We start from the raw sequence: 26991 nt of genomic DNA on the forward strand, positions 1-26991 counted from the left end.
ACAACGCATGCCTCCCTTACTCAGGCTGGGAGGTCTTGAACCACTTTATAGTTAGTTAAGCCAATATGAACGATGTCGTGTTTCAGATTCAGCTACTTATATTCGCTGTCATGCTAGTCTGTGAGAAACATTTTGACCAGCTTGGGAATTGGGGGATCTGTTCGATGCATGTTAGGATACGATTAACAGGGTGCTGCCCTCGATCCCACCTTTGCTATCTAGCTAATGTATTAATATTGTATTTGGTTTGCTGGGGTGTTCAGACAAGAGCTGATGTAAGAAGGAATTATGCAGTTCCAGCAATAAAGGATAGCATATTAAGTCAGTTGCATGGGAACTTTAACTGATTTTTAATCTATATGCCTATCTAAAGGGACTAATTGGTGTACAATTCAACTAGAAAACAAAATTTCATTTAAAAAGACTAAGCATGACTTTCAGCACAACTCAGTTAGAATAACTATATTCCAAGCGATTACCTTTGGTCAAATAAATCTCCTCAAATTGCTTGACTTTTTTTTAGCCTAAGCATTTTTCATTAGGTGGATTAATACCACATTAATTTGCTTTCACCCTCTGAACACTTTGTGGATAACTATGGCTAACCTTTACCTTGTGGAAAACCTTTCAAGTGTACATTTATCGCAGTATGTTTATAAAACCCACTAAAGGGAAAACTAAAACATAAATAAGCATTTGACTGTTTATAATTCCGATGTCTTGTAACTGCATGGTCAGTCTGTATACGAGGCAATTTGTCAACATGCCTTAATTTAATATGATTTAATAGGGGAGTCCTGACAATACTGTTCATTTCTCCTCGTATCTTGGTGACAATGCACTATAAGATTAGACAGTGTTTTCTGAAACAGCACCGTTTTTTAAAACCTCTCAAACTGTAATCTGTAATTGTATTCTGGTCGCTGTTAAGCGCAGTCAGACAGCTCATTCTTCCTCAGTTACCCCTCCGTCACCCTGTGATGATGTGTGCACAGCCCGCCTCCTTCCAGCTGGTGCTCGCTGTGTGTTAATTCCTTTTCTGTGAAACAAGAAGAGAGTTCAGAGCTTGGGGCTGGGGGAAGAAAACGGAGACCAACGGGCTGCACCGTTACAAAACCCATGGGAGGGTGTGTGGGCTCTCACCATGACTCTTCGGGCAGTTTAAACGAAAATTCAGATGGAACTGGAGGTAAGTAACTAATAATAATAATAGTAATAATCTCTGCCGTTATTCTTATCTTAGGTCGGCGCCGTGTCAACATTTTCTTTTGCCTTTACAATTACAGGCAGTATGTGAGAGTGAGAAATCACCGTTATGTGAGAGCACACTACAGCAGGGCCTGTGTAAAGAGCATTGTCACAATTTGTGCACTTCGCAAATAAAACTCGAAAGCCTTTGCATCCCTTGTCGTATTTACTTATCAAATTGTCGTGCTCGCTGTGGTTATGAGTTTACACCTTCCGTATATCTGGGTCACTTAACTGGCTTTGCAGGGCAGCATATACAGGAAGAAGGGATATCCAGTTACGTGACATAAACAACTGAAAGATTTAGATGATAATGTAAATAATGTATATGTGCAGTAATACTTAGATGAGACTTTAGTGTCTCGCAATACGATCAACCTCGCCTGAGCATTAATTATAGCATATACTGTACTCTGTAGAACCTGTAGAAACCGTTACTTAAAAAAAAAAAAAAAAAAAAAAAAAAAAGGAAAAAAAAACTACACACACACTGGAACCTTTTAGCTATCACATCGTGTATATATATATATATATATATAATATATACAATATATATATATATATATATATTAATGTGTGACATTCACACAACTGTTGAAAATTTGTGAAATTTTAAAATTTCACAACTAACTTGTATCCTGATAATCATTAGTCTCAAATGAACACTTGTTGAACTTGCTATATGGCCCTACCCGGGAGGGGTCTCTTCTTAGTCGTTTTTTTTTTTTTTTTTTTTTTTTTTAATGTTTTTTTTTTTTGTTTGTTGTGTTTTTTTAGTTTATAATTAATTAATAAACTAACATTTTTTTTTTGTTTTTGTGTAAATGCTTCTATAAGCCCCGATCGTTTTTTTTTGGGGGGGGGGGGGGGGGGGGGGGGGGCGGACACGTATTGGTTTTCACTGTTGTTGCTAAGATGGTATTCATTTATTTAGTGTTGCTATTGTCCTCAAAGCGGTGCGGCAGGGACTTGAGAATCAAAACAAAGCTGTCCCCAGTCGTCTGTTTTATTTTAGAAAGAGTGGTGGTTATCTTTTGTTTTGCTGATAGCTGACGCAAACAACATGTATTTCAGTTATTTTGTTTGAAAGTTTTTTTTTTTTTTTTTTCATCTTGGGAAGAAGATGGTCCAAACTATACACTAGTTCCAAAGTTTAGTATTGGCCCTTTAGTTTCCCAATGCAGCACATGCCACAGAGGGGTTTGTGTTAAATGGTTTTTAAATATTTGTAACAGCTTTTCTGACTTAGCAAAATGCGGTAATTACTGAAAATGCCCCGGAACATGAAAAATGAAAGCTTTATGACAGCTTGGCACAGCTAAAGACAACAGCTTGCTGGCTAAGTGAACCGTGTGCATTTGTGGCAGTCTGGATCATTCTGTTTGAAAAGAACCAGCATTGGACAGCCATTGTTCAAAACAAACTGCAGCTTCCTGTGGTTACCCTGTGCAGGATATCAAGTCAGCTTAAAACAGCAACCAAAGCGGGGGTGACATTGCCTGAAGATAAAGACATACTGTCGCAAATTAGCAATGCAGGTAACTCTTGCAACTTGACAGATACACAGATGGGTGCAATCTGTTAGCTGCCATTAGAGAAATAGGGCAGCTTCGTCAGTGTGGCATTGGCTCCTTATAGTAAAAAAAAACAAAAACCAGTAGGATACATACTGGGTTAAGAACTTGTACTTTATAGTTTTTTTTTTTTGCATGTTATTTTTATGATGAGTTAGTAGTAAAAGTTTAGAACATCGGTCCAAGAATAGTTTATGCTTTGTTTTCATTTGCTACCGGGATTGAGTTAAAATTGATTTGGTATTATACACATCTGCAATTTGTACAGCCATTGCTGTTTGATACACTATACTTCCAATTAAAAAACTGGTGAAGTAACAGAGTTAAGGCAAAAGGTACCAATATTAATGAAGTAACTTCACTGACTTTTATGGAGTCATCAATATTGGTACCCTGTGTCTTAATTCACCAGTGCATGGATTACTATGTCAACTTGCCTTGCGCACTGAATGCATGGGCTCCCCTAGGTCCCGGCATATTACAGACTGGTATTGCAGTAACCACACACTGGCTATGACTTAAAGGTTTGCAGACATAAGGGGGTTTAACAGTGGAGTTCTCAGCAAAATACGGGAGAGTTGACAGGTCGGAGATTATATATATATATATATATATATATATATATATATATATATATATATATATATATATATATATGGGCTATATATATATATAGCATGCACGGGGGAAGGCAGCAGCAGGGAGCATGCACGGGGGAAGGCAGCAGCAGGGCTGGTAGGTGACGTAATCACATACGAAGACATAAGCCTGATATACGCTCCTTGCAAAGGAGCCGGCTCTTTTGTACAGCAGTGTCGGCATGGGCTTTAGTGTGAGATGTCCCGGGTTCACGCCCGCCCTCCATCTGTGTGTGGATTGGCTCGCCCTATGTAATGTGCCTACCTGCGGGAACCAAAATCACTATTATAAAATTAGAGCCCTGTGTTTTTCACAAATATGAAATAGCACGAAATAAAAATGAAATGCAACATGTAAAACAAAATGCAAATATAAATTGTAAAGACATAAAGCAAACATAAAATGACAGGTTTATACAATAAATACTTTAAATAGATACTTGCAGTCGTAGTTGTCAAGGCTCAGCCATTAAACCATAGACATGGTCTGAAGGGAAAAGGAAGCTCTGATTAGCACTTGCACAGATGTATAATTTGGAGCAAGTTGTTTGGGAATTAAAATTTTGATGCAAGCGAAAAGACATTTGTTTCTAAAATGCCTGAAACGCGCATAACAATTAAACAACGTTGCAAAAAATTTGAGCATGAGGGGAAGTATGCAGCGGACAGTAACAAAATATTGACATGCAGATTTTGCAACTGCCGGTTGTAATGGCATTCGAAAGACCGTCGTTAATCATTACTGTAGCTGTTTCCATTTGGGGAAAAAATGGCTTGTTTGCTTATTTTGTATTATTATGCTAATTCTTTGTTTTATTTCAAGTGGTGCAAACTTTGCACTGGAACAAATGCTGTTTTGGTTTTGAATGAATGAACGAATGAATACATACATCTGCTTTGCTTAGTGTTTAAATACTGATAAACCCCAAGCTTGTTGTACTGGAGTCCTGCTTCAGTGCAGTGGGATGGACATTTTTTAATGTGTAGATTGCTGCATGTGCAATTACTTAAGGCTGATAAATCGATGCATCATATCATTTGACAACTGTCGATAGTCAAGCCTGCGCATTGTTTTTGTGTAAAGGGTTTAGGCAAAGGAAAGCTTTTATTTATTTATTTTATTACATTTTTTTATTTAAATTCTTTGCTCCCCTCAGGTCTGACTCACTGACTCTGCATATGGTTAAGCTCGTCTTCTCCCCTCTGCCCTGCCTCACCCCCTGTGAGTGTTTACTGTTAGGACTGTATCTGTTCAGGAGTCTTCAAAGTAACAGAGCAAGTTAAGAGCATTGTGCTAGAATTACAAATACTGTATCGACCGAGCTACAATGCCTTCCGATGTTTGTCATTTGGCGCTTTTACATATTGCATCAACATAGTTATATTATTTTCCTGTGTAACTAGTTCATACTAAGTTAACATGTAAAACAGTACACAGTATAATGGTAGTAGAAATAGACATAAAGACAAGTCTCGACATAAAAATCAGTGTTGTAGAACATGTACTATTGTCTCTGCAGCTAGCTGTCAACATCATAACTATTTCCAGTTTTGCAGCTTAAAAGTTCTTTACATTTTCCTTTTAGCACCCAAGTCCAAAAATGACTCTTGTTCTTTCCAAATTAAAGTCTTAATAATTCTCAGAAGCTTCCATTTCATTGAAAGAGACAGGTATCGTAATTGCTATTGCTGCAAGTTTTGTGAAAGCAGGAAAGATGTCAAAATAACTCTCAATAAAAACCCTGCAGGCCACATCCATTGTCTTAGAACTGTTATTTTTTGAAGGACTTGGAATTGAAATTGGGAGTTGATTTTTAAAAAGACACTGGAAATGGAATTGGAATTGACCCCAGCCTTGCTTGATTTGGACCATTGCTACTACTAACTTGATGGGTTATATTGTAATGATCTCAACAGCAGAATTGTTTAATTAGCCCTTGAAGATAATGCGAAGTACAGAAATCTTGCTGAATTAAATGTAATTGTATTTTAATTTTTTATCCAGTGAACAAACAGTCAGTGATGTGCCTTTATTGGTGCAGTAGTAGTGTGAGGTTTGAAAGGTACCTTAGACTCTTGCTAATCTGAATCTGTTTATAAGCAGAAACACACTATCATAGTGCAGTGAATGCTGAAAGCAGCTGTGGTGAAATGTAATATTACTGTACACTGCCTAAGATGATATTGGTTATGCATAAGAACTTAAGAAAAGTTTGCGAATGAGAAAAGGCCATTCGGCCCATCAAGACTCATCCCATTCTTCCATACTAGGGAGATCTAATTTAAAAGCACCAAATGTTTTTTTAAATGTTTCCAGTGTTTCCTTTACCTATTGCATCACCTGACAGGCTATTCCATGCAATGTAAAAAAGGGCTTTCTGCCTTCTGTTCTAAACTTACTTGTACTCAGCTTGCCTTTATGCCATCTTGTTCCATTCACTTTGCTAAATTTGAAGTCGTGTCTTGGGTTAACTGTGACTGTACCATGTCTGATTTTATAGACTTCAATCAAGTCTCCTCTTTCCCTTCTCTTTTTCTAGGCTGAAGAGATCTTCTTTTAACCTTTCCTCATGGCTCATGTCATGAAGCCCTGGGAACAGCCAAGCTATCCTTCTCTGTACCTTCTCCAGTGCAATGATGTATTTTTGTAGTAATGTGACCCAAACTGCACAAATGACTTACAAAAAATATTGCCTGATTCTGTCCAGTACAAAACAGGGTCCAGTCACAACCGGTGTGTATTGGCGAGAGTCGACTGTATCTTTTAAAATATGCCGTTCCTTCATGTTCTCTGTCAGTAAGCACAGGTCAACCTCACAGTCCTAATTATTTAGTTTTATCTCACTACAACAGCTGACATGTTCAATAATGGATTAGCTTAAAATGTGAAGACAGTTTGCCCACTTTACATTGCGCTGTATGATGTTAGTATAAATTGTAAATTAAGTCTTGTGCCACAGTGTGATTTGAGTTGCCATCCTACATTTTACTGCAACTCATTGTAAATTGTAATGCAATATTAAATGTGGCAGTGGCTATGAGAAATTCTTTCATTAACGTAATACACGGTTGCTACATATAAGGGCCATCTTCATTAATATTCCTTTTTTTTTTAATGAATTAAATTATCTCTGCTGTTTTCATTTTAATGCGTTAATCCAACCACCAATTTTGAGACACATGAAAAATATGAAATTCATTTCCACAGAACTGGTCCTGTAACTTTTTGTCTGTGCTTGGCTGCAAAATGTTATTATTATGAATGCTCTTGTGGAAATTATGGCAGGAATAGGAGTGCTTTATCTGGAGAGAGGCTGGATGCCAAGTTCCAAAGGAAGCCTTTGTTTCTTTGGCTTTAGAAGCATTCACAGCAAATCCTTTTAGAAATTGTTAGAATATCTTGGCTGCGGCAAGTATTTAACATTAAGAGGGTGATACTGTTAGTAGTCCATTTATACACTTTTTTTGTTTGTTTTGTTTTGTTTTAGGTTAAAAGGTACTCATTCCAAAATCTACAAATTCCACTTAAACCAGCTGAGTGTTAAAACTAGCAGTGGATTCCTGAACTGGCATTATGGTCAGGTTATTGATAAAGTCTGGGATAACAGCTACATGTGACATCACCATACATATGCTGTTCCTAACCAGATGAAACCTTTATGAACGTATAACATTACTCATTAAATACTCTATGAATAACAAAGGTCGGTTTTGTGTTTTTTTTTTTTTTTTGTTCTCTCCCCCCAGTTAAATTAGGAACTGTTGTTTCAGTGTAAATACAGGATGCATTTTCTAATGGAGAAACATGAATAGCAATTATGTAAATGTATTTTAAATGATAAGGCAAAACAATGGTGTAAAAGCTAGTCCTTTTTACTATACTATAGCTAGTCATTTCCATAATGAGCTGCTGTACTGGTGTATCACACTGTCCCTTGCCCCTTGCACCATACATTGGCCAGCTGTGGTTTAACTAATTGCATTGAAATATAAATAATTAATGCAGGGTTGTACATTTCTCTTTTGTAAGGCTGTACTGTATTAATTTCTAGGGATATGGGATGGAGTTCCTGACCTGTGCTAAATAATAGGCTTCCCACTCTTAATATTTTCTTGCCAGGGTTTTTATAAAACCAGGTCACTGGATATTCAATGCCTCAAGTCCAGAAAACCCAGGTTATACTTGAGAATGACAGTCAAACAGGGTTTGTACTTGTGCAGCTTTGACTGAACATTTTCTGTCATTTTAAAATACAAAACAAGAAGTGTGAAGAGAAATGTGCTACCTCTTCTAGTTATTTTAAAGTGGTGGATTTCAGGGTGAAAATGACAGATTTAGATTTCTGTTTGCAGTAACACTGTCTATGGGTTAGGATTTTGAAAAACAAGGACAAACTGTTTATTAGGAGCCCCTGTTATGGTGCCTTTTAGTGGCCGTTTCATTTCTAAAGCTTTTTGCATTTTTGTGAATATCACTTTTTTCTCTGCTTTCTCTAGTATGCATAGCACCATATTTAGCATTCAGATGAAGTTATTTGGATTAGTAACAAGTGATTTTTAATTAAAAGCATGCCTTACCCTCATTTCATGAATACTTCGAGTTGTTTATGAAAGCTAGCATAACTTCACAACCTGTTAAAAGAAAAACCTTTTTACCCTATGGAGCACATTGATCTTTTTTGATACTTTCTTTATTCACATACCCAATTCACATTGTTGTTAATGTGTATCCATGCATGACCAGCAAGCAGGTTTTCCTTAAACAGAAACCATACAGAAAATTCTGTACTTCAGACAGTTGGACCCATATATTGTAACTTTAGACAATACTGCTTTAGGGTTGCAAGAAATACACTGTTAGTTGTAACAGTGATGCCCAGGGTTCATCGTAAACTAAAACGTGAACAGGAAAAATAACTGACATGGAGAAGCAGCAGGTGTCACGAACACAAAAGGGTACTGTACATGTAACACCATTATGTACAGTAGCATTCAGCAAATGCCTCAGAAATGTTGATAGTAAACGTAATAAGTGTTTGGTTACTGGTGGATAAGTGTACATGCTCGCTTTCTTCTTGGGGCATGGAGGTTACAGGTCAATTGGTACAAGTGGAGTTTGTGTCCGTGTCCAGGCATTAATAGCTAATATGATTGATCTTTCACCTGGGGTGAGCCTGTAAGCTTTCCACAGATAATAGTATTATTTTTAGGGATGCATAATGTTACATATAGGTTGACCACCTCTTTAAATGCCCTAAAGACATTAGCGATTGGTTAATAATCTTGTGCAGGCTTGAACTAAAGAAATGTATTTAAAAACCTAATACTAAATTATAGCCATGTGTGTAAAGCTGCTTTTCACATCACCAGCACATTGCGGCCTGTGTTGTGTAGGCTAGTATTGGGTTGAAGAGCTGTGGGATGAAGGAGGGGGAGGCTGGGAAGGAAAATGTAACTCCTTCACAGGTCTGCGCATTTCTGAAAACCTAACTTCACTGTATAGGCCCCCTAAATGCTGTAGTGTCAGCTGGGTAATGCTCCTATTGTGTTTCACATGATAGGAGCAATGTCAGGCTGTTTTTGACTTCATTGTCTTTTATGATTTACCAAGTCACTGGCAATGTCTTTTACTGGGTACATTACTGGGTCTTACTACTGTACATAATGAACATACTCTACATTTCATTAGATAATATAAGTAACTTTGGATTTCTAAGTCGATTTGTTTTAAAGAATATATCCCCAAAACACTTTGTATAGTACTTGTACAGACCCAGCATATATTAAATGTGCAAATTATAATTGATTTATGTGAATGGTGAGAGTGGCAGTGATTAGATATGTATAAAGCAGTCAAGTTGTAATGTAAATTATAGCTATGAATATGAAATTAACAAATGTACAGTGCAATCTTGCAAATTCTTTTTATACCTTTCTTTGTTTGCTCTATGTGTGCTCAGAGAGGCTGTGCAAGTCCTTTTGGATGCAACAGAGATTTTTTATTTATTTTTTCTCTTGTCCTCAGGACATTTCTGGAGGATGGTTCTGCCATTTGTACTCAGAGAGTTATCAGGCCATTGCTTGGCACATCAGCATTCAGGGGGCTTTATAGATCAGACATGAAAAGACCTAGTGTTATCTAAAAGAAGGTTTAGAGACAGAAATAATATTTATAATGTTTTTATTTTATTCCCACGTGGACCTGTAGGTCTTTTTTGGATTATTTAAAGATAAAGTCATAATAAATATTTTTAAATAAAATGTAATTTACTGTACATTACTGTTCCTCTGCTGTAAATAAAGTGTTTAGTGGTGATGCAGTATATACTTTGGGCCTAGAGCAAAGAGGAATTGAAATAATATTAGGTTTGTATTTACTGATTTATCCAAGATAGAAGCAAAGAGATCTTTGGTTTTCCAATAGGCTCCAGATTCACAGCTTTACAGCTAGACCTCTTCATCTTTTTGGTTTGTTTTTTCTTGTTGTTGGGATCTGATATGCCAGGTACTGTACAGTATATCGTATCGTGGAAAGATTCTGTAACAGTAGCTGTCTAGCATAGCTGTGTTTCCTTTTTTTATTATTGGTTGAATAAGGTGAATAATGTACACTAATTCGGTTGCTATGTTGTATGTAAGTAATTAGCAGAAATAAACCAGACAGTTTAAAGCAGTCCTCTAATTGCTGCATGCATCGAGTATTGCACAGTTGGACGCTTTCGGACAATAATTCAGGTTACTCTGAGGAAATGAGCCAAAGTTACGCTAAAGCATGTTGATGTGATGTGGCATGGTGGCAATGGCTGTTTACAGTGCCCAGGATGGGTCAACACTAGCGATCCCGTCAGACCCAGCAGTCAGCAGCATGTCATTTTTTCAGGTGACATTAACACATCCTCTCTCGTACAGCTTTCACCCAAGCCTTGTGTTAATACACTGGTGGCTGAGTTCCCTCCTGTAGTAAAGCACCCTCTGACCAGATTTCCCAGCATGTGCATTACAGTACTGAGCATGATCACAGTTTAAATATCTGATTAGTGGCAGTAAGATATATAATGGAGTAACGAGTGTCTGATTAACATTCATTTGAAAACTGCTCTACATATTATGCTTTTGTTACACATAAGAATGTTACATAAGAAAGTACTGTTTATGAATCTGCTATTGTGGTGGTTCTATATTAACATAAGTTTCAGTTCAATTTGTTGTTAATGTGTTTTATGAAAATATAAGAAGGAGAACAATACTTATATAGGGCAGATTCTTGCTACCGTAGTTTTGGTTTGGACTATTTCAGTCAAACTTGAGATTATAACGTTTAAGTAGAAGTATTAGAGTAATTTGAAATTGTATCTCATTTTAGCAGCAATTGCTCAGTGGTATAATATAGTAGTTTTTTTTTTGTGGTTCTGCTACAGCAATTAAAAGAATTATCGAACTGCTGTTCAAAACCAGTTGAGATTTATATTGCTGGCTCTTCCAAGTGAAGTTCTCCCACTCTGTTAAATAGTTGACCATTTTAATGCTACTGTAGCATTGCCTGCAGCATGTTTGTAGGTGATGTGATGATTTTCAAAAGACCTATGATAAAATAAAATAAAAAATCCCTTTGCATTGGAAAGAATGTTTAACTGGCTATGAAAATAACTACGTGCTAGCAGACAATACCAAGGCAAGAGTGTATACAGTAATGGCAGGCAAATGTAATTCAAGTTAGAGTAAACAACTGATGTCTTGCATAGGGACACCCTGAAATCACAATGCTACGACATGCCAAAAAACAAACAAAAAAATAAAAATAAAAAATGTAACCATAGATTCATCTTACAGCTGTGCTGCTTGCTGCAATCTTCATTGAATTAAAGGCATTTCAGGTGTTCTAAGAAATAAAGAAATAGAACAGAGGAGCATTGTTGGGCTCGATTTATAGGGTTAGCATTGACTTTGAGTATTGTGCATACAGTACAGTATTATGTCTTACTTGGTAACACCGGTTTTACTTTTCCCTTTGTTTTAGTTTAATGTTTTAATAAGACGCAGTTGCCTGGGATGCATCATGTGGATGTTGGTTCTGCTGGTTTGTTTCTACTGTGGTGCCAGCAGCCACAGTATATATAACCTGAAGTTCCAAGCATGGCTGTGTTTGTCCTGCTGTTGAATGCATAGTATGAATTTGCAGATGAGAATTCTTCCATTACCACTGCTTTTACCAGAGAACAAAAATCCAATTCTGGAATACTGATTAAACTATTGTTTTTTGAGCATGTGTCCTTAACCAATGATCAGAATTATAATAATAATAATAAATAATAATATCATAATAATATAATAATAATAATTAATGCATGGCTTCTGATATTTTACCGAAGAACTAAAAATAAACTCTTAATTTTTTATTTCCGTTCAGGGGTAGTAAATTACACACTAAAATTATATATATATATATATATATATATATATATATATATATATATATATATATATATATATATATATATATATATATATATATATATATTTTTTTTTTTTACATGTTTAAGTCAAAAAGAGAAATTGAATCTACAAAAAAAAATCATTTTAAAAAATCATTCTACAGGAACTGTCACCATCTTCAAAATCAAAGTCAGTGTCAATCTTCAGTGCCTTCGTGTGGATTCGTTATGTTGGTAGGGTACTCGTTTCAAAGTGACCAAAGTGTTCATTATTAAAAAAGGATTATTCCTGATGCAGAGGGGCACAGAAACGGAGATTACGTTCGACCATTACTGTACTGTTCACAAAGTAAGTTTTGGAGCCAGTTTTCTACATGCAATAGAGAACCAGATGGTACTGTGTACACTGTAGATTTATATCACAGTGGCTTCTGAGGGAATACCAAACCAATTCAAGTTGAAGGCAACTTGAGTTAAGCTTCATTAAACCACATATCTTGTTACTGATTTGTTTAGGCAACAGAGAATCTAAACAAGAAAGACATGTTCTGAATTGTTGACAGTATCTTATCAGGATGTTAAAATGCTGCAGGTGATAACGAGATAAATGTCAAAATACAGGTACAGTACTTGCACTTATCTGGTAAGTGCAAATAATTGCAAGTGGATACTACAATGCTGCAACACTGTGCAGTGTCCCTTTATCTTTTTTCAGTCATAACTACAGTCGTTAAACTTTACATTAGCTGATACAACAATGAGGACTATCGACAATTGTTGAACAGTGGTGTGTTCATGCAGATGAGATACCAGGCATGATCAATGTGCACACAATTCATTTTCCTGGCATGAGGAAGAACGAAACAAGAATGTTATTCTAAGTAGTGATTTGATTCCACGATTAAATAAGTCAGAAAATGACTGTTTTAATGTTTGATAAAACAGCCCAGTCATTGAGTATGGTGTCTCAAATAACAACACTACAAGAAAGGCATTAATAATATGGCATTAATTAGGGTAGTTACTAATTAATTGCACATACTGTAACCACAGTGGTGGTATTACTGAAAGCATTAGGCCTACTAATCTTTCAAACTTTTCTTTAACTGAAAGAAAGCTTAGCTACAGTAATTCACATCATTTTGACTTTTCGTACAGAACAAGATGTTGAAAACGGATTTCATTTATTGTACATGCACACCAGCCGACATAGTGACAAGGTGTCTGAACAGTGAGTGAACTGCAGGGCTAAGTGTGAAATAGCTGAAAGATGTAGACTGACAGCACTCCCATTTATTCATAAGGTCAATGGCTTTTATTGCAAATGTAGAGCAAAGGGTTTCATAAATGTGACAGGAAATCGCAAACAGTCTAAATCAGTTTACTGTAAGTGGTAGACAATTTGTGTATTGCTTCTTACTGTCTCTCTGAAGCTGGATTTATACCAGGTATGCTTTTTTTTCTGTTTGCCACTTAATGGTGCTTTTTACTGATGATTCTGGACATGCTGTTGATGGAGATGATTTAAGGATGCTGTATGCAGTTTGGTACGATGTCCTTTTAATCGGCTCCTGTGAATGTGGCATTGCTTTCAAAGCTTTTTAAACCTATATCTGGGACAATAACAGTGTGGAAAATAGGGTAGGTAGGTCCAAAACATTTCTTAAAATGTTTATGCTGATACATAAAAGAACGCATGAATAAGTCAGTGATGGCTTATTGCACTGTACAGTAATTGTGTATGTCATGCATAGAAAATGGATTTATGATGTTTCTGCTGGAATATAATTGTTTTTCAGGTATTTGCTGATTTGTTTTTTTTTTTTGTAAGTTCACTTGTAAAAAGCAGTTTAGCACAAGCAACTTTGAGTAAATTTTTTTAGGAAAAAACACAAGTTTGATTTTATCATGAATAAAACAATACTTACCCCGCATACCTTAAAGCAAGACAAACACTGTTCAATTAAAATGCAATTAACATTTAACATACAAATGCCCTAACAACAACAAAAATAAAATAGAAAATGGACTCCTGAAAATGAAAGCTGTGAAAATGTAGGAATGCTGGTGGTTCTGCATGTAAAACAAATTCAATTTGTATGTCTCCACGACTTCCTGACAGCTATAGGGTGACTGATGTCCAGGTGCAAGTGACCCACATGGACAGACCAGCAGTTTGTTGTTTTTCATTGGGATCAACTTAAATATCAAAATGAAAGCACCACTGCCCCGGCTTTTTTTTTTTTTCCTGTGGCCAAGGCATACAAAGATGTACTATTGTACTGTACAGTACATTATTCTTGGATTGCCCTAAATTACACAGACCCGATTGCAGTTGGTTCGATTGCTGGCACCAGGCTGGTGTTTGGCAAGTGGCTGTTTTTTTTTTTTTTTTTTTTTTTTTTTCCCACCCTTAGATCTCTTCAGTCATTCTTTAGGACTTCAAATTATTTATTTTAAAACGAATCTCCATTTATGTTACTTTTGCAAAACTGATAAAAAAAAAAAAAAAAAAAAAAAAAAAAAAAAAACCTACAATTCAATGGATTGTTGTTGTTGTCGTTACTATTTATTGTTATGTGTAATTTTGTTTTAAATAATGTTATTTTAAAGATGAATCTCAAAACAAAAGCACAGCAGGTTGTGTGAACACAGCCCTTCTCCGAGTGCATGAAGATGTTCCGAGCATTTCCTTTCTTTGGTATGGCAGCCAGGAGGCTTGGAGCATTGGAGCACAGATCGAGAAACATCTGGGAAAGCAGCACGACTCTGATTTTTCAGACCTGCAGCACTCGGTTATTGGCACACAGTATGCTCAATATGACCTCTTTTTTTTCATTAAACCCGTAAGGGTGCTGGTGTTTTGTTTTCTTTTTATAACACACTTAAGTAATTCACATCCCTGCTCCTTACAGGGCAATTTATACTGTACTTGTTGGGTTATTCAGGGTATTCATTTGTCCATGACCGTATCGCAAGAGTGTTTTTAACTTTGGTGGCACAACAGTATACGTTTGCTGTGGGATGACAAGATTACTATACTGTATAATGTAGTGGTAATTGTCATTTCAATCTGCCTCAATTTGATATTTTATACGCCACCCATGTAGGCATAACAAATTAAATTCTGCATATTTTATATGTGTCTCTATTTAGACCGGCAAGAATAATTTGCTCAGTGGCCCATGCAGTGTACAGTTACAGACTTCTGCACTGCATGAGTGGTATGAAAGAAAAAGCCAAATGTTTAGCTGTAGAAAAACAAAGCAAGTAAAACACAATCAAATATGTAACATACAGTAGTTCTATGTCCTTTCTGTGTCTTAAATCTCCAACAGTATGACTGACTGCAAAATAAAATCACATTTCAGAGAAGAGCTGCCTTCATCTGGCAGAAGGAAACAATTTTCTTCATTCCTCTTTTGTTAGAACATATGTTTTAGACAAAGGTTTGGAATAATTGTAGCAAGATGCTGCCAAATGAACCATTCCTTTTTCGAAGCATTCAAAACTGTCTCACTTAAGGTGGTCTGTTATAATTGCATGTGGTAAATCATATTATATTCTCGCTGTGAAATCTATATATGTTTCTTTTTAATATATATATATATTTATATCTGTTATTAGAAATGCACTCTCATGTACCAAACTTACACATCTGTAGTGTTGCAGAGAACCTCAGCAGGTGAAGACAGATGGTGTCTATGCCCTGTAGGAATCTAAGGAAAATCTTTGCTGCAACATTTCCTGTTCTAGAGACAGTACCTCATCAACCACAAGAGAGGGGTATATTTGGGGTGGGTGGCTTGTGAATTAAGAGTTCTCTTGTACTGGGCTAATACTTCACCTGCAAAGTTTTTGCTGAATCTTATTACAATTTTATTTCAAACCACCTGTGTAATCTTGTCATGGTCTGCATAATGTAGAGTGCCTGCCATTGCAGTTCCAAAATGTATACATGCTTGCTGTCTGGGAAACTACAAAGGCATTTGGTTGCTTCATATGGATTTGCCTTTGTGAATTTATCTTATGGTGTGTGTGTGTGTTTCTTTTTTTTTTTTTTTTTTTTCCTAGTTGCTTTGGGTCGTAATCAGCCCCTTAAGAAAGAAAAGCCAAAATGGAAGAGTGATTACCCCATGACAGACGGACAACTTCGCAGCAAGCGGGATGAATTCTGGGACACTGCACCTGCTTTTGAGGGGCGCAAAGAGATTTGGGATGCCCTCAAGGCTGCTGCCCATGCTTTTGAAAGCAGTGACCAAGAACTGGCACAGGCCATTATTGATGGTGCGAATATAACTTTACCACACGGTAGGTTGTTTGTTTTCTCAGAGGTGAAGCCCATAGGTGAAGTGCCTTCTGATCCTGTTTTTCAGTGATGCATATCCAGGTTTATTCTGAGAGGAGTCTGGCTTGCAGGAAAATACATTATAATTGCTTTGGTGTTCAGCCTCTGGGCAAAAAATAAATAAATAAAAATCATGTCATTTCAACATTGTACATTACTGGAAGTCTGCTGTTGCAAGCAACAAAAAAAAAAAAAAAAGGTTGAAAAGACAAATGGCTGATCTCTATGCTGTTTGTATTTGTGCAACAGCCTGCAACCCTGTTCATCACTTTGAAACTTCATGAAACTTTTAAAGATGCCCAAGTCTGACTTGACTTGATATATAGATATATATATATATATATATATATATATATATATATATATATATTAGATATATATATAATATATATATATACTCGAGCTGACAGGTTAATTAAGTCTTATACTTTTTACTGCAAGACAGTTTTGCTCCAGTCACATGGGGTTCTGCCTTACTGAATTAACTTTTCTTTCTGTTGTCCCTTTGCTTTGAAATGACAAGTATTCAGCAGGGCAATTATTCAATCGTACCGTGAACCTTTTATCTGGATAATGTGACGGTATTGCCCTGTATAGTATCTTTTATATAGGGGTTCACCATTTGGCAATGACAGTGCTAATAATATGATGTAGTTCAACAAACGGGCAGGTGTCCTCCTGGTTTTTGTTCCAACTGTACCCTAAATTAATTAACTGGGCCAACTAAGCTTCTAATAAGCACTTAATTGGTCCAATTAAGTAATTTATGGTACAGCTGGAACAAAATCCAGGAGGGACACCGGTCCTCCAGGACCAGGAGTGGACACCCCTGCTCTGTGATCTTGAGTCCTTGTCCTCAGTGCACAAACATTTCAGTGAGCTTAACAACCTGGGACAACCATGGATGCAGTTTACTGGATTAGCTGATTTACTCAATGCAAACTATTTTTCATAATCACATTATTTCAAGCCCAACTAGATTTTCTTTGCATGTTTTGCGGAGTGAAATTCGGGGGTTTGTTCTAAATGTGTTTTTGTTGTCCAAGCAGGGGAGGGAATGTAACTTACTCTTGAAAATGCAACCTCCTTAGTGTTTAAAGGAAACATCTTCTTTGTTGGTTAATGCTGTAGTGGAGTGCAAATGCATGCAGGACCATTTTCGTGGGTGCTGTGTCTTACAGTTGCTTCATTCCTTCTCAATATCTATTTATTATTAAAAACAAGCAGGGTGTTTTTTCGTTTATATTTTTATAATTTAGCTACCTGGTTTAAAATGTACTGCATAATATTAGACCCGCAAAAATTCAGTAGAGATTTTGAGTCATGCTAAATCTGGAACAATTAGATTGTACTGCATATTGTGCTGGGTGTGGATCATGTTCTTGTTATTTTAAAATAGCCGATTATGAGTAGGAAGGTGAGATGCTTCACGTCGTCCTCAAAGCAGAAACATGCTGTTTCTTTAGACGCATCTTCGTCCCTTTATATGTGAAGTTTTCGGGTTTCATTTTTATCACAACCTTAACATCTCTTTTAAACTTCCTTTGAGCCGATTCTGTTTTCTAATTAAACTCAGAAAAAGCTGTTAATTACAAAACAATGTCACTTGTTTTTTTACCTTCCTATCTTTGAGGCTGATTCTGTTTTGCTTATTTTTTCTTTCAGACAGACGTGACAGATTTCATTAATTGCTCATCGCTGATCCTATTTGCTTTTCATTCTTGGAGTTGCCTAGTTTATCGTTGTGCTTTTTGTTATTTTCACTCATTTTAAGAGTTGTCTTCACCAGATTTTTTTTCAGCATAAAATACCCTGTATGGAGCATACACTGATAGCAAGTTCATCATTAAAAATATCCTTGATTTGCAGCAAAGAAAAAAATAATCCCATTCCTTAATTCCTTCTCTTTTATTAGGATGCACAGACAGCTTAACAACTACTAACTAACATTTAAAGGACTGTATAGATTCAGAAAATAAAAACAGAGAAGTTCAAGCCCTAATTATACTATATCCAGTAAACTCGATTCAGGGCTCCTGCATTCAACCCAAAATCAGCCCTCCAAATTCTGCTGTTTTTATAGCATCTGCCTGAGGTGTTTATTTTTTTTTCCTTTAATGAGAAAATGTTTCACTCTTGACAATATCTAACTGAATAAGGCTTGACTAGCTCATTCAACAAGGAAAATATTCCCGTGCAAATGTGCCGCCATTTAATTCAGCATATTGGTCACTGTTATTACATGTACAAATTGATCTTCATAGCTGACTGGCTGAGAATGTTGAGGAAGAAAAGGGCTGTAAACCATGGGGAAAGTGTGTGTTGTTTCTGTTTTTTTTTTTTTTAAATGCTCTTACAGATCTTTCTGCAGTTACACTTGTGAATTATACAGTGCAATTTCAAAATGGATCACCTATTTATTTTCCAGGGACTAAACTGTAGAGTTGTAATGCAGACAGACTTCTGTAGGGGTAGACAACCATATACAATGTGTCTTTATAAGGCGACGCTCTCAGTTTACAAAGGGGAAGTGGATTAAAGTCTGAAGGGCAGGCTTCCTGTTTGCCCTTGACAGTTGAGGCAGCCACACCACTAAACAACTGGGCTCTTTTTTTTTTTTTTTTTTTTCTTTTTTTACTATTTCATGAAAACAATTGTAAACTGATTATAAAATTTCGTGCGATTTCTAAATTCAATAAGGTACAGTACATGTGCTGACATGCCTAGTTTTGAAAGGGTGTAACACCAGTCTCTAACAAAGTGTTGCAAAAGCTTGGTTTCTAAATGCTGTATTAATGCTGTTGTTTCCCAAGTCTTCCGGTGATTGGATTTTTACAATCTACTGTACTTCAGGGAAGAAACTACATTTGTAAAGCAACTAAAACCTTGACTGAACAATACAGACTGAAACCCATACTGCCATATCAATCTAAAATAACCACAAGACCTTAAAATAGATATTGAAAAAGCTTTTTGGTCTCTGGCTAGGATCAATAAAAGACAGTCGGCTACTTGCAAGTTCAAATTGAAAAATCCATCTTTATTACAGAAGAGAAGCTACTGTACTGCAGTGTAGTAAACGGAGGAGCAAGTCAGCAGGTGAGCTATTGTGAAAAGTGAATACATTAATGGTTACCAACCTGTGACCCTGGTTTAGCCATATACTGTATTGCATTTAGTATCCTGGATTTCACAGGGTCTCTGTCTCTATTAGGCATGCTTGTCTCCAGTGACAGGGATATAGTTGAGGGACCGGTATTTGCTGTATGTTTAGACTTCAGAGTTTTACACATGCAGTTTCTAGAGAACCGCCTTTTCAGTGGTGGTTAAAATTGGTTATTTAGCACATATTAGTTGCAATGAAAATAATGATCTTGGTAACATCAGGGGATGCCTGAAGTCTGCCTTTACATACAAACATCACTCTCTTACAGTTTTACTTGCATTTCAAATCGCGTATCATATTGTTGATTTTTTAGGCAAGGAATTGTGTAATTGGCACTGGATAAGATTTGTCTTTATTTAATCTTTAATTAGTTCACCGTGTTATATTTATGGATTCATAAACTGACATATTTCAGAGTAATCTTTCCTGCAGTGTCTGTGTTGCACATCACAAGACAAACCTAAACCAGGCCCATTAAAGATGAATACAAAGTAACCAGAGCCTTCGGTGTGTAACAGTAATACAGGAAAACAGGCAGTTAGGGTCCAGATAAATACTGCATATTTAACCAGTTTTCAGAGTCTGAGGGATGCATAATGTATGATAAGTGTGTATCGTCTAGCACTCACGCTGTCTAGTTCTGCATGAAGTAGAACTGGGTTGGACAGTATTGCTGCCATACGCTACCTTGTTTAAAAACCAATGGTTTGCCAACCAAGGTAATTTGAAACATACATAGTGGAAGTGAACATCCACATATTAACGCATAGATGACGATGCACTAAAAGATTTTTAGGAATTGCAGAAATAAACAAGCGTGTTCCATCATCATATTGTGTAGTATTATTTAAGATTTAATTTTATGAAAATAACATTTCTACTGTAATAACTAAGAAACAATTTGTTTTATTTATTTTTTTATGTATAGAATTCATCTTTAGGATAGGAAATCCCTGCAAAAGTTTTTGGTTTGCCATTACTCTGATATATCAGTTTACTAAACATGCCATTTTCATGGAATGGCCCAATAACAATGGATGTTACATCTCCCTTATGAAGTTGTGTTGAAAATACCCCTTTATTTAGGTTATATCATCCAACAGAATGGCCTGTTCTAATCAAAAACAGCATTGGCTGCTTTAATATTAAATGAGTGGGCCATTGGTGATTCCAACACCAGCTGATACAGAAGCACTATTCCTCCTTCCCATTGACCAAAGTTCCGTCCCTGGCAGTGACAGGACCAGCCACACGTCCGGGCCTGTGTGAATTGGTGCTTTTATGAAAGTTCTGCAGTGTTCTCAACTACTGCATATCACCACACAGCATCCAGAACATAATATAAAGTCATGTGCAGTGCTACTTTGATTATTCTCATTAAGAAGGTAATAAAGCATTTTCTTAAAATAAATGATCACTTTTGGAAGATTAATTTTATATGTATATAAATTTGTACACGGTGCTTAAGGGTAGTGGTTTAGAGTTTCACATTGGCGTTTACTTTGCCCTTGCTAACTAACTCCCTTTCATGTCAGCTCATCTATGTATGGTGTGTATTATTCATACTGTAGGCACACAACATGCACCAAGAAACCCAGTACCAAGAGCTAACAATCCTGAACAAAGAGTGGTGTTGGATGTCTATTGTTGTTCAAAAGTTACGCTTGTTTCACCTTATGCCAGGATTCTTGGCAGTGGCTACGGTACCTTGGATAGGCTGTGGAGCTAAATAACACCAAGTTTTATTAGCTGAAGTTGGTTGAGTACTATACTGCACAGAGTGTGAAAGCAAGCCTTAAACTGACACTTGAAAATCAGACGTTATGCATATCTTAATTCAAACTAAAAATGTTAAGACATGCATTAAGGATTATATGGGTAACTATGGTTTAGTTCTTCTCAATTTGGGCAGAAATGACTACGCTACTTTAATCAGCAGTTGTTTTAATCACATCTGTTCTCTTTTTTTGTGTAGTCTTTTGTTTAATAGATTTCATTACAAAATGTGTAAATTGCTAGTCCCAGTGACTGGCTTGCATGGCTTTAATGGAGGCGTTTCAGCACTCCAGGTGAGCAAGTACGTCAGCACTTGGCACAGAGGAAAATGTTTAGACTTGATCAATATGAGGCAGCTCCACTGAGGCTGCCTGGCTTATAAAACAGACTCTTGTCCCTGAAACATCCAACGTATTGATTGTCTAGGTGCAGCAAGGAAGCCATTGCATTGAACATGTTCTTATCTGCTTTTGTCTTGAGTGGAAACCCTGAATGATAAAGGGCTGAAATCCATGAGGGAAAGCTAACTTTTCTGAGAGAGCATCCTGCGGTGGTGACAAACTTCACAGCTGTTTTTTGTCAGGAGTGGTGTGATGCATGTACCCCGAGATCTATAGTGTAGAGATGAATTTTTGGCTTTGGTTAATAAGTCCCCACCTCTTGATATATTGTATGAATTTTTCAAAGTGTGGTTTCGCAGATAATCCAAGGTTCAGTATAATTTGCATGGATTCTTTTGTTTATTTATTTATTGTGTCCCTATACAGTTACAGTTTGTATAGAATGGTTATCCCTTTTATATAAAAAGAGGAACATAAATGAATGCATGCTGACTGTCTTTGGAATACCTTGCTAGTGTTTCCCCAGTGTGTCTTTGAAGTCCAGAATAGTGAACTAAAACCAGAATTTAGAGTCTGTATGGTAACTTGCCCTTGGAGATAAACAGGGCATTGAAACACATTTTTGTGCATTCCAGATATATGCCACTCGAGCGTGGCAGCTTTTGTGGCTAGTTGACCCCTCCTACAGAGTGACTGACAAGAAGACTGTGGAATAGCTATGCAGAGTGACAGGGTTCCAGACTTTCTAGTGGCTGACTCCCTGTTGTAGGCAGCAGGGTGACAGACGAGTTACTCAGTCACAGGCTGTCCAAGTGACTGGCTGGTTGGTTTGTTGGTTGCCTGTCTGAGTTGACAGGGCAGCATGTGTGCAGTGTCCTGCAAGAGCCTGAAGTACCTGCTGCAACAAGAGGATTCAAACCACTGCACCTAGTTAGGCAGACATGCATCAACTTTCCGTACGTGTCAGTTACTAATGACCCTGGTGGTAGGTTGGACAGAACTTTCTAAAGAGTCTTCTTGATCAACCATGCAGCATATCCAGATTCACTGGAGGCAGCATGTACAGTAGGCACTGGTTGTTTGTTTGACTTATTTTTACATAGCAACAAAGCACAAAAAGCTTTTGATATACCATTCCTGTAATGTTTTTGACACCATTGCTGTGCTTTTCTTGCAACGTTGCTTAACGAACCTTGGTAACTGTTGCCCTGTAACTGTTTCCATTAGATTTGACTACCTGTTATTTGTCTAGCAATTATTTTGTTGTGGTACAGTAATGATACAGTCCTTTACCTGTTCTTTGGACAAGAAACATAATGGGAATTCTCTTTCTACTGGCCCAGTATGTACTACATTGTAATTTTAGATAAAATGTTTAAAAAAAAAAAAGCAGATTTTCAGTTTAGTACTTTTAAAGCAGATGCCTTCAGATCAACCTGCTGCACTTGAAGCAGCATAATCTCAGTTTTAAAAGTGCAGGTATTCAGTAGGATCGACAAAAAAGTGACAGTCTTGCGTGGGTAACAAGAAAGTTAATGTGTGTGGAAAGCCATGAGCAGTTATGTTATGTTTTCACACATTGATTACTTTTGTGGACCCATCGCGTAATGCAGCTGGTCTACGGAATACACAAGTAAACAAGTTTTTATGCATCAACACATTATCACTGTAAATATTTGCCAAACTTGACCTTGCCCCAGCTTGTAGTACCCAGTCCAACTTTTATCTGTCTGTCCTATGTCATTTCTTACAACAACAATTTCCTGACCAACTCTTCCATTTCTGCTGCTGGTATTCCTGTAAAAGCTGCTTGAAGTGTAAAGTAAATGGTGGCTTGCTTATTTCTTAGTCACCTTTTAAAATACCAGGGTACTTGCTGTCAGGCGGCCAAAAAATAAATGTGCCAGAACAGCGTATTGCTGTGTGACATGCAGTACTGTGTCCCTGCCCAAGAGTAAGACTGGCAGGCCAGTGCTAATTTCAAGCCCTGAGAGTTGTATGGCGAAGTCTTTACAACTGCTCCAGATACTGTGATTTAAGCTTCCCCATTGGCAATCCATGAAAGAGCTCCTTTGTTCTTAATAAGCACGCATGCATGCATTTGGCACAGTTCTAAATCATGACAAATCTGAATTTTGACAAATACTGTTAAGTACTTAGTATTGAACAAATGTAATGCTATCCCTTAGAGTTTAAGAAGATGGCTGAATTACTGTTTTTTAAACTATTATGTATTGACAGAATTTTGTTTCACAGAATAACTAGTAGGGGAAATAGATAATAAAAGCATCCAAATGAGAAGGATAAAGTTCCCCAGTACTTTACACAAACCCAGGAAATAATACTCTTCCCAGGTGTCTGAGGACGTTCTTTTTTTCCCCCCCTGTATTGGTAAATTGGAATTAGAATAGCCATCTTAATAATCACTTAAAACATTTCCTTTATACCCATCCTGGGTATTAGCAGCCTACAGTGCACATAATTGCTGATGCAATGTATATGGTTTAAATGTACTGGTCTACAAGGACCCATTTTCTCATGGAAATGGTTAAAGCACATGTGTTCCAGTCCTGTTATTGTCGAGCTAGTACTGATGCATTACATTTTGTGAAGTTGCTGCTTTGCCCAAATTCACATTTCACAACTATTCTCTCAACTGACTGAGTTAATTATCTGTGGTGAAGCCTTGGGCAAGATGTGGCCACTTTTATTAGGAATACCTTCAAATACCTTTGTGTCATGATCATGCCGTCATTTTTTAGTAGCAAAAATGTATCTGATGTTTAAAGGGGCAAGATCGTGGATGCCTGGTTACTCTGAGCTTACTATATGTTTCCTACTTTCCATTGTATATAAATCAGACAACTGTTTTTACAGTAGACCAAATTCAAACATTTTACCAACTACATTTCTTGGAAAGGATGAATCACTTCTCACACCAGGTTGCAGTAGATGAATGTGCCATGTTGTTGGAGTTAAGGTGGGCGAATTGTAAAAGCTTGAGCCAAGACCAGACTGTCTGGCTTCACTCGAACTGCCAAAAAAAAAAAAGGGTTTGGCTAATTAACAAAGAAGAAAATAAAGAGCTGGAGTGCAAACACTGTGGCATACCAAAAATCCGCATGGGGGGGACATGAAGCAATTAATTTTGTCTAAAACATGTGCCCAATAATTTAATTCTAACCATTGTCATATCACCTTATCATCTTCCTTTCGTAACAATGTTAGTTGTCTAAAGTGCAGATAATCCTGAAGTGTTTTTCAAGTAGTTTTTACAGAAGTAAGAATGAATAATGCGGATAAGTAAGCCTGAAAATCTGTTTATCTGAAAACATATCTGTATGATGGCTGTGTGGAGCTACTGTTAAGCAGTCAACAAGCTTGACCAAGCTTCCTGTTTTTGAATCTTGCAGTAACACAATGACGGATAACTACAAACCAGTACTCCAGTATTGCTCCAGTCCACAACAACGATTCTCTGGCTGGTTTTGTTTAGTTTTAACATACTTTGATTCCACCTGGCGGCAGATCTGTTCCTACATTACTGAAAACCATACAAATGCTCCTCTAGCTCTATATAGTTCACATTACAGTTGGCACTGCTTTATCGTGAAGAAGTAAAAATACCCTGAAATAAGTGGCTGTCCTAGTTAAACGAGAGTCATTTGAGACGACCTGTCACACTTTTTTTGTTTATAAATGAAAAGATAAAGAATGGAATTACATTCTAATTTAAATATTAAATACATCATTTAAAATGAGTCAATTTGTTTGTTTTTTATTCTTAAACAAAATGAATTGCTGTTTATTTCTACATGAAATGAAAAAGAATGAAGAATAGGTGTTGATGCACAATTGGCCGAGCACCGCCCAGGGGGAGGGAGCGTTAGGTTTCCAGGGTGTACTTGGCTTGCCACACACCAGCGACCCCTGTGGTCTGGCTGGGCGCCTGCGGGCTTACCTGTACCTCTGGGTGGCTGCAGTGTGTAAAAAAGCGGGCGGCTAACAGCACACACATCAAAGGACAGCGTGTGTTCGTCTTCGCCCCTCCTGATTAAGGTGGTAGTGGTGAGCTGAGCCTAAAAAGTTATAATTGGACACTATCAAATTGGGGAGAAAATAACAAAAAACTATATGGCGACTACTAAATAAAAATAAAAAATTATTATTATTATTATTATTTTGAGGGGTAAATTAATAGGATGGTTGGAATAATAATCAATTTATTGTGATGTAATCGATTTTTCTTTTTGTTTGTTTGTTTATAGTCTTGATTATTTCTTGTACCAAAATATGATCAATATTTCTGACAGTCACCAAACGCTAATGGGAATCTGAAATACTTATTTGTAAAAATAAATAAATAAATAAATAAATAAAATAAAATGCTTTTGCAGTAGCTAAGGAAAGTTGTAAGTAATGGGAGTTAAAACATAAGCTAAGATGATTGTCATGATCAATTTTCGCTGATAATCATTACAGTATTATCCAGGCCTGCTCAATAGCTGGTTACTGTAAACTAATTCTATTTTTACTTTGTCTGATTAGGTGCCCTTACTGAATGCTATGATGAACTGGGCAACAGATACCAGCTGCCAGTCTACTGTCTGGCTCCTCCCATCAATATGATTGAAGAGAAGAGTGACCTGGAGATACTGGACATCCCTGACCCACCCCCCAACTCTGGGCACGAGTGCCAGCTCCGCCTGCGTCTGTCCACGGGCAAGGACCTCAAACTGTCTGTTCGCAGCACGGACTCCGTCCACCACATGAAGCGACGGCTGCACTCTGAGGAGGGGGTTGAGCCTGGCAGCCAGCGGTGGTTCTTTTCTGGCCGGCCTCTGACAGATAAAATGAAACTCGACGAACTGAAAATCTCCAAGGACTATGTAGTGCAGGTGATCGTCAGCCAGCCTCTGCAGAGCCCAACACCTGTGGAAAACTGAAAAAAAAATAGTAACTTCCTCTTTTAATACAAGCCTTTTTTTTCTTGTCTTATCTCTTATTTTTTTTTCTACTTTTTGGTTTTTCTCTTTTTTTCCTGCACACTAATTTGTACAAATATATAAATCATCCTCCATCTGTGATGGAAATAAAAGGCAAATTGGTGCTGGCCCATGTCAACAGAACGAGAAAAACGGACGCACTGAAGAGCTGTTTGTCTTACTTATATAAGCAATGCTTACTATCACCAAGGCAGATTTTTTTTTTTTTTTGTCTACAGATCTACCAAAAAGAAAATGTGTAGGAGTGAAGTAGTTAATGTATGTAAAAATTACACATACTTTTATAACTCTTTTTGGAGCTAAAGGGGTAATATTTAGTGGGGTAACCATGTACAGTATATTCCTAGATTTCTTTTTTTTTTTTTTTTTTTTTGTAGCAGTAGTAGTACATTTGTAGAAAGTAGAGACTTACTGCTTATGTAATGGACAATATGTGTACAGAAAATGCAAACCCATGGCCTG

At 36.9% G+C, this 26991-nt stretch overlaps 1 protein-coding gene across 1 annotated transcript; it reads left to right on the forward strand.

Moving 5' to 3' along the window:
- Positions 1-1029: 1029 nt before the first annotated feature.
- Positions 1030-26648, forward strand: LOC121297367 (ubiquitin domain-containing protein 2). Its single transcript, XM_041223652.1, has 3 exons — positions 1030-1189; positions 15967-16203; positions 26072-26648. The coding sequence occupies exons 1-3, from the start codon at positions 1120-1122 to the stop codon at positions 26467-26469; spliced, it is 705 nt and encodes a 234-aa protein (XP_041079586.1). The 5' UTR covers positions 1030-1119; the 3' UTR covers positions 26470-26648.
- Positions 26649-26991: the final 343 nt, after the last annotated feature.

The sequence above is a fragment of the Polyodon spathula genome, chromosome 22 (genome assembly GCF_017654505.1).
Source record: "Polyodon spathula isolate WHYD16114869_AA chromosome 22, ASM1765450v1, whole genome shotgun sequence".
NCBI lineage: Eukaryota > Metazoa > Chordata > Actinopteri > Acipenseriformes > Polyodontidae > Polyodon > Polyodon spathula.